The sequence below is a fragment of the Triticum dicoccoides genome, chromosome 2A, assembly GCF_002162155.2.
Source record: "Triticum dicoccoides isolate Atlit2015 ecotype Zavitan chromosome 2A, WEW_v2.0, whole genome shotgun sequence".
NCBI lineage: Eukaryota > Viridiplantae > Streptophyta > Magnoliopsida > Poales > Poaceae > Triticum > Triticum dicoccoides.
In genome coordinates, this window is record NC_041382.1 from 755,546,111 (window position 1) to 755,555,418 (window position 9,308).

The 9,308-nt window shown below is 49.5% G+C and overlaps 1 protein-coding gene across 1 annotated transcript; it reads left to right on the top strand.

The window, feature by feature from the left end:
* The first annotated feature begins 7,222 nt into the window (after nt 1–7,222).
* LOC119356978 (heavy metal-associated isoprenylated plant protein 39-like) lies at nt 7,223–8,484 on the top strand. Its single transcript, XM_037623962.1, has 3 exons — nt 7,223–7,430; nt 7,557–7,632; nt 7,742–8,484. The coding sequence occupies exons 1-3, from the start codon at nt 7,425–7,427 to the stop codon at nt 8,125–8,127; spliced, it is 468 nt and encodes a 155-aa protein (XP_037479859.1). The 5' UTR covers nt 7,223–7,424; the 3' UTR covers nt 8,128–8,484.
* Nucleotides 8,485–9,308: the final 824 nt, after the last annotated feature.

Genomic DNA, 9,308 nt, shown 5'->3' on the forward strand with positions numbered 1-9,308 from the left:
AGTTTTATTTTGAAACTATTGTTTTAAAAAACAATAATTATTTAGTAACACTAATATTTCTTGAATAATTAGTTTGACCATTGTTTGACCACAGTTTGACAAAACTTGACCAAAATTGAAATAATAGAAATAATTATTTAGTAACACTAATATTCTAGAATAATTAGTTTGACCATTGTTTGACCACAGCTTGCCCATTGTTTAAAAAAATTTCGATTTTTTTCACTCTAGATCTTAAAAGCCCCGTAACTTTTTTCTATTAGGTTTTTGAGGATTTTGAAAATGTTAATTCGGATGTAACTTTTCGAGTAGATGATTTTTCATATAAAAAACTTTTTCATCCGAGTTAGTATGCAAAAGTTATGCCCATTTTTACAAATTTCAGAGAGATTTTGCAAATAAAGTCAAAATTCACATTTTCAAATTGTCCCAATAACTAGACCACATGTCACATGGGAAACTTTTTTTTATTATTTTTTTGACATTTCCATCATTTTCTTTTATTTTTTTTAAACTGAAAAGGCGATCCACAGGGGGGTAGAGTTTGAAAATGGGACCTTTAGTATCGGTTCGTGGCACGAACCGGGACTAAAGGTCTCAACCCCATTAGTCCCGGTTCGTCCCTCAAACCGGGACTAAAGGTCTAATCTTTAGTACCGGTTTGAGGCACGAACCGGGACCAATGGTTGTGGGCCAGGAGCGAGGCCCATTGGTCCCGGTTCATCCGACCAACCGGGACCAAAAGGTCCAGATGAACCGGGACCAATGGCCCACGTGGCCCGGCCGGCCCCCTGGGCTCATGAACCGGGACCAATGCCCCCATTGGTCCCGGCTCTGTACTGAACCGGGACTAATGGGCTGACCCGGCCTGGACCAAAGCCCTGTTTTTTACTAGTGCCTTAATGACTTCACATCAAGAAATGCCTGAAGAAACCTTCTTGAAGCACTGAAGTATTATTGTTGTCGATGGAGTGAGTCTAATTTCATTCTTATTTGAGGTAATCATATCATGTTAGTTTCATTTTGCGATCTTTTTAGTACCATTGTTTTTTATGAAGTCGGTTCGAATTTGGTTATTATTGTTCTCGATGGAGTCATTTGAATTATTATACTCATATTTTAAACTAAAGATGTGTGGTTGAAAGTTATTTTTAATAAGTTATATATATGTAACACACACATACATATATATTGTCTTAGGACTTAGGACATAAGAGCCCATGTCGTCAAGTTCGCCTGGGGCCTTCCGAAACACAGGGCCGGCCCTGCCCACAACATAGGTCGAGTGGCGCAGAACCACAAGATGTTGCGGCGATCCACGGTGCAAATGCATCCATCGTTTTCCTAACTGAACCTACATATATATGTGCCTCGTTTTGCTGAAGATCAAGCTCGTGCGCGCACCAATACAACACCCCCTGTACGCATCTGCCAAAAATGCTACACACACGGGATAAATCAACAGGCTTTTACGAATCTGCTGATTTGTCCTTTTCTAATTGATCTAATTAACCTTTCCTCCTAATTAATCGCCCTCCTGATTCTAACTGGTGGGGGTGGGTGTCAAGCCCCGTAAAGCCCCGTATTAGTCCGTTGATGTAGCAAAGCTCCGCATCTGCTCTGCTTCGATAGTCTCAAGTCCAAGCCGTCCGTTCTCTGCTTAGAGAAATCAGGGTTGGTGAGCGGGTGGGCGGGTTTGCAGAATAATCGGAGAGGATTAGCATGATGCATAAGCATGCGTCAACCGTCCACGCGGTGCCGGAACAAACCAGCAGCCCACATCCACCCACATTTGACGGGCACACTTGCTGTCGAGTGTTAACAATGGACGCTGCATGCAGTTGTAGTGGAGATGAAATGATATTGTATCCCACGGTTAACCACGTACGGCCCCGAATTAGTAAGAGCATCTTCAATGGACCCCAAAAAACTGCTCTGCACGGTAAAATTTGGGTTTTTTGGGCGCCGCACAGCTCTCGCAAAAGCTGTAAAACAGTGCGCGCGTAAAAAAGGGTTTGGCGCGCGCTGAAAAACGCTAATCGCATGCTGTAAATTTGAGGGCGCGCTAAAAATGCTACAGTGACGCGCTAAAATTATTTTAGGGCGCGAAACTTTTAGGCATTCTTTGGTTTGTAGGATTTTTATAGGAATTCTATAGAATACGATTTGCAAAGGAAAAATTCCTCTGAAGCCCTTTGGTTTGTAGGAATGGATTCCTATTCCTATGTAGGATAGGAATCAATCCTTCACATTTTGGAGGAAAAAAAATATTAGCCTAGACTCAATGAAAAAAATCTTATCCTATGCATCAAATAACATCTCTTTCTTTATAGGAATTGACATGCATGTCATCTCACTTCCTATGATTTTCCTATTCCTATAAAATTCTATCCTATGAACCAAAGAAGGCCTTATGCATCTGTTGGAGATGCTCTAAGAAGGAGGAACTTCGCAGTGCGAGCCCACGCGCTGGGGAATCAGACGTGCGGTTAACGGTTTGGTCGCATGTGCATGCAGTCAGGGGAATAATGAGCGTCGTCACGGACGCGGCTTTCGATTGAGGAACCAGACTTGTTCTTTGTGGCGCGCCTTTGTCGTTCAAGCATACACCGTTGCCTGCCTTTGAAACTCCGGACGCCACAGAAGAAAATCAGTCCAAAAGCTCGCAACCCTTTTCCCCGGTTGAAGTCCGAGTGCGTGCGTGCGTGCGTGATCAACGACGATCCATTTGTCCTCGATGCACACATGCATCCTTGAGAGGCAAGGATCTCCGTCAAAAAGGGGCAGCAGCACTAGGACGACGACGTCTCTCTCGTTATGAAAGCGTGATTCTTAGTTCCATGGTGCCATAAAACCGTTCACCTCTCACGTTCTTCCCTCGTTAAATGGATTAAATAACATGTAGAAAGTGGTTCCAAGAAGAAAAATCTTGCTGAACTTTCGTCACCGGACCAAGCGGTGCCTGAACGGAGCCGGAGGAGACCATCCACCCACTCACTCACCGATGGCTACATTTGTTGTTAACAATGTTCTGTGGACCAATCGCCCTACGGATCTGCAGAGGAGGCCCCGTTACTTAGTAGCAGTAGGCAGCAACTAATTAAAATGTGTGCTCGTGGATCATGCATGACGACCTACTAATGCAGTGGGGATAGGATATTTGTTAACAATGCATTAGGTCGTAATCAGATGTCAGCACTCGTGAACGAACTAGCATATATAATCAAGTAGCGTGGTTTTAAAAATTATGCAGATATAACTTGTGGGATCACTATATCTCGACCGCGTCACACCAACGCACCGACCGAGCTACTGCATCGAGCGATCTGCATCGACCCTCGCCGTATCATCGAGCCGACCGACTACACCGACCAATCTGCACTGTATCAAGGGAACTACACCAGGCCGGACCACTTCATATCAAGCTAACTACGAGTCAAGATCTTCGTCGAGTACATCTGCGAGAAGCAACCATGACATGCATCGTTCACATACCAGGCCGGTGTGCAACCAGATGCAATTCTTCATCGACTTCTCCTACACGTCACGGCATCGACACTTCGTCGCCAGGGACGCCTTCAAGCGATTCATCATCGTCGACATGTCGCTGCAACGCTATTGCCGACACTTCATTGCCAAGGTCTTCATCGACGTGGTCTTCACCAACATATTCGTCATCACACCGCCGCCGCCTCTCCACAGGATGGACACCTTGCGTCCTCTGACATAATTTTCTGCAAGACGCGACCTCGACGACGGTAATGACCGCGTCATCCATGACGGCAAGACTACATCGACACGGCGTTACTATAGTGACGACCCCTACATGGCCACACGGTTCTGGCAAAACCGATGTGTGCTCGATGGGCTTCCTCCGGTCTTGGCAGAACCGGTGGACTCATCGCCGACGGCATCCTCTAACATTCGCAAGGTGCATTGTCCACGTCTGCAGCTCCGTCATAGCGCATTTTTTTGCGCCTCCGGCTTTGTGCGGCTTCATCATCCACGACGACTACACCATCGACCACGACTACATAGACCACGGCTACGTCACCATGATTGGCTACCTCGACGTCGACATTAATGGCTTGGTCTACAACAACACATCGGCAACAACTCCAGTCAACAGCGTCCGCGTCGTCAGCAGCGTCCACGCCACTCCCGCTGTGACTGCGGGAGGGAATAGATTAGACAAGGAAGGCACCAGAAGGGGACGTAGTCACCGTCCTAGGTGCCGACACATTAGAGACGCAGTTGATGATAGCGCAGTGAAGAAGGCGACAGAAGCGCAAGACTTCAAATTCAGTCGTAGTCGTCCGCTTGACTCCAGCTACGGCCGAGGGGGAATGTTAGAGTACGTATATGACTAGAGATAGACTAAGATTCTACATATCATCTTGTACTTCAAGTCATAGACTTCTTGCCCTCTAAGTCTTGTACACCTATATAATCCTCATGAGGGTCACGTCAATACAACAACCATATTCTAGGCATCCTACAATTTTTCACAGCTAGAAGCGTTCCATGATGTAGCATCCAAATCCAAGTATATTCAACAACAGTGGCAGTCCTGAAGGCTTTGGCGCCGATCCCCTTCCTGAAGGCTTTGGGATGGATCATCTCCCTTCCGCTTCCTCCTCGAGCTATGGCGAAAGCTTTTGTTCCCCTGGTCTGGGCGTCGACGGCACCCTGGTGTCTTGCTCCATCTTGAAGGCGGCGGCTGGGAACAACTCTTGGTGGCGGGGCTGCTGGTGGCGTGGTGGCGGTGCGCTTCGGCCTTCTACTTGGTGCTGCGCCTTGCTTTGCGGGACCAGCGGACGGTTTCTTTGGTGGAGCGGTGCTTCATCCATACATCGATGGCGACGGATTTTGACGGCGTGGCGCAGTGCAGATTCGGAGTTCGATGTGGGAGGATGGACTCGCGCAGGAGGACGACGCTGTCTGGCGTCGTGGTGACGTCGATGGCAGAGAGATCTGGCATGGTAGATGCAACAATACAGCTCTAAAGATGGACTCGTTGCAGGTGGCTGCGGCGGCCTCATACCCGGCAGGCGTCCTGGTTGAGAAGTGCGCCGGACTGGTAGGTGCCCCATACCAGGCAGGCGTCCTGGTTGGGACCTCAGGTCTTAGATGTTTAGGTTTGGCTGCGATGTCTGTTTGGTATTAGGCCCAGGATATCAGCGCCCCTTCATCATTTGGATAGGCGTAGCGACAGTTGTTGCTTAGACGGTGGCTTTAGTCTTGCTGTTGTATTACTTTGTAAGGTCTTGTGAGAATAATTAATAAAGTGGCCGTATGCATCGCCCATGCAGAGGCCGAGGGTCATCCTCCTTTTCTAAAAGAAAAACAGTCGCAGTCCTGCCTTTGGCCATGGATGGCGGCACCAGTGCTGGGTTACGGTTACGTACTAACCATGTCCTCTGTCGCTAAGTAGCAATGATGATCAGGCAAGGCCGGACACTGTTGGCGAGAGCCAGCGACAGTCGACGACAACACTACACTCCAACTCCACTGGTCGATGCTTGGAGAAAAATTCCAAGCGTCGACACGACTCGGCAAGGTCGTCCGGCCACTGGCCACTGGCCCCGTCGCGTCCGCCAGACCTCCACGCGTGCACGCCTCTCCTCTTCACCACCAAAGCGCGACAGCAGACAGCTATAGCGACGGAGCAAAAGCCATGGATTGATGGAGCCGAAAGCGGAAAAATCTCAACTTTATTTACTGACCATAAAATATCAGAGCTTTCAGCTTTTCACGACTGATTACGCACTGCACCATGGTGCGGTTTACCCACGGTTGCACTCCTCCCTATTATACCTGCTTAATAAAATCCCCACATGATGTATACTTCGTTCACGAGTCCTAACATCCCATTAGGACCTAATAATGCATTGTTAATTGTGGATCGCTTTTAATCAGTTCCTGCCTACTGCTACTACGTAGCGGGGCCTCTGCAGATCAGCAGACAGCAGGGCGATTGGTCGACCCAACATTGTTAACACCAAATGTAGCTATCGGTGCGGTGTGTGGGTGGATGGACTCCTCCGGCTCCGTTCACGCACCGCATGGACTGTTGACCCGTACGTCACCGGTTCATCAAGAATTTTCTTCTAACCTTTTTCTGTGGACTATTTTATCCATTAATCAGCAATGGAAGAACGTGAGAGCTGGACGGTTTAGTGCACGATGGAAATAATAAGCACGCTTCCATTTCCATAGGCAGAGTAGTGCGCCTTTTTGACGGAGATCCTTGGCTCTCAAGGTTCTGATAGATGCATGTGTGTGTCCAAGACGAATGGATCGTCGTTAATCAGGCATGCAAGCACTTGGACTTCATTTTCCGACGAAGGCAGAAATGGCGTGGTCTGCGGTGATCGAGCTTCATATCTTCAACCGTGGAAAAGGGTTGCGAGCTTTTGGACCGATTTTCTTCTGCAGCGACCGGAGTTTGAAAAGCAGCAGTGCATGCTCGAACGAGGAAGGCGTGCGTGCTACACGGAACAAAGTCTGTCTGGTTCCTCAATAGGAAGCCGCGTCCGTGCCCGTGGTGACCAGACCAAACCGTTAACCGTACAAAGGCTCGTACTGTGGTGTTCCTTCTTTCCTCTTGCTAATTCCGGGCCGTACGTGGTTGCCGGCTGACCGAGGGTGAGCGCAGAACTGGACTGTGACCGTCTGCGGTCGCCGTAGCAAGCACGATGATGATGATGACAACGGCGTTACGGCGACGACGCCCGGGTGTCAAGTCGAATCCCACAACACAATTGGCAAAAGCCGGCGACAGCACTGCGCTACACTCCAATGCCAGATCGGTCCATGCATCTCTGCAGCTCCAAAGTCAGTCGGTCAATGCTCGCTCAACCCGGCCTGCACATGGACGTACGATCGAGGAGACGACCCGGCAAGGTCGTCCGGCCCCGTCGCGCTCTGAGGCGTCGTGGATCCTTCCCGGCTCCCCGCACCGCCACGCGCGCACGGCTCTGTACTGTACTCCCCTCACCCACCTGCCCACCCGGCCAATCAAGCACAAGCAACCAAATCGATCCCTATGATTACGTGGTGCGGTTATCCAACGGCGTTTGTTTTTTCAGCATAATACAACGGCGATTCAGCCCGAGGCGAGCTTCGTCGCGGCTTCCTTGGCCCCGACGTAAACGCAGACGCCGGGCCGGGTCGCGCTCCGGTGCCGCCCGCCTATAAAACCAGTGGCCGGCCACTCCCCTTGCCATCCACCATTTGTCCGTCGCCAGTAGCCACAGAATCCATCGCCAGAGCCAAGAGAGAGAGACAGAGTACTACACTCCACACGCCCGCCGTTCCATTTCGCTCCGCCCTCCCGCCTTGTCCCGTTGCTGCGTTCCCGCCGGCTCGCCGGGAAGAGCAGTTCGCCGCCGTTGAAGCACCCTCCTCGGTCGCTCGCCGCCATGAAGGTGCGTGAGTGCTGCTTGCTGTCGATCGATCGAGCTGGGGGTTAATTTTGGTTCCGTTTTGCGGCTCTTGGCTTCGTTTTCCTCCTACGTTTTGCTGACTTGGTTTTTGTTGCGTGATGGCTGCAGAAGGTTGTGCTCAAGCTGGACGTCCACGACGACAGGCACAAGGCCAAGGCGCTCAAGGCCGTCTCCGGTCTCCACGGTACTACCTCATCCCTGTTTCCTCTTGCTCTGCTTCGTCGCACAGTAGTAATTATGGGCGGAATTGAAGGCCAGAATTCTCATCCATGTCTGAATTTGGGCTGCCTCAGGCATCGACCAGCTGGGCGTGGACATGAAGGACCAGAAGATGACCATCGTGGGCACCGTCGACCCCGTCGCCGTCGTCGCCAAGCTGCGCAAGCTCTTCCCCGGCGTGCAGATCGTCTCTGTCGGCCCGGCCAAGGAGGAGAAGAAGGATGACAAGAAGGACGATAAGAAGCCCGCCGGAGACAAGAAAGAGGGCAACAAGAAGGACGGCGGTGGCGACAAGAAAGACGGGGAGAAGAAGGACGGCGGCGACAAGAAGCAGCAGGAGGCGAAGCCGCCCATGTCGGTGTACCCGCCCTACGGCTACGCGCACTACGGGTACCCGCCGCCGCCGCGCTACTTCGTCCGCAGCGCCGAGGAGGACCCCAATTCGTGTGTCATCTGCTGATCGGCATCGGCGCCCACCCCTGCCCCTTGTACATTTTGTTGCTGTCCCGGGTGTCCTCCTCTGCTGCCGCCGGCGCTGCCAGTGGACAGTGGTTGGTAGTTGCTCTACTCATCAGCCTACCTGCCGCAGCGGCAGATCGACGGCGTGCGTTACAGACAGTTACGTACTTATAGTATAATACGACCGTGTAATTACCGGTTGCATCGATAGCTGCTGTTTGGCTTATTTTTTGCAAGATGTCGACTGCCCGAAGAAAGGATGCAATACTCGTACTACTACGTGCATCTGCTCATCAGTTTGTAGAGTGCGCACACGACAGCGACAAGAACTACTATAAAGACACAGAACTTTTTGATAGTATCTGAATTTCAGAAAATGCGACCCAACTGAAATCTTGCAAATTAGTACTCCCTCTGTCACAGTTTAGAAGGTGTACATCAGAAATCTCTGGGACCAAGGTGTTTCACGATTGGCTCTAATTTCCTTTGCATGCGACTGAAAAATAGCAGCGTAGTTAAGGCTAGTCATAGTGGGGAGTAATTTAAACTAGTGTCATGCATATGACACCACTCTTTGTTACTACCTTCATAGTCCAAAGTAACATACAAGTAGTATCATAGTTGATAGCATTTATTACATTATAAACACATTTTTGCTTTGGGTTGCGTTATGTTACTGTAACACTATGTTAGACTAGCCACAATGGGAGTAACTTTAGTCGTAACATCGAGTCCAACTCAGCAAATTTGCTTATGTGGCAATGAGTTAATGAGGAGAGAGGTATTGTAGTAACTTAGCTAGTTACTGTAACATCACATGTCCCAATGTAATATGAGTCTATAACCTAATAAATGAACCTTTGCATGTTATCGCACTTAAGTTACTATCCACTATGAAGGTAGTAACATAGTCTAGGGATATGTGTATGTTACTAGTGTATGTTACTCTCCACCGTGGCTAGTCTTACACTAAACATCTCTCCCCTCATTAACTATATGCCACATAAGCAAACTTGTCTTAGAATGTGCTATGTTACTTGCTAAGTTACTCCCACTATGATCAGCTTGATAGCACATCGCCTAATTGCTTGAAAAATCAATGCACAGTAACCCCCATGGCCACTAACCGAGCAGCCCTCATGCATGCATTAGTGGAGATAGTGGTGGAGCCAGGAATTAAGG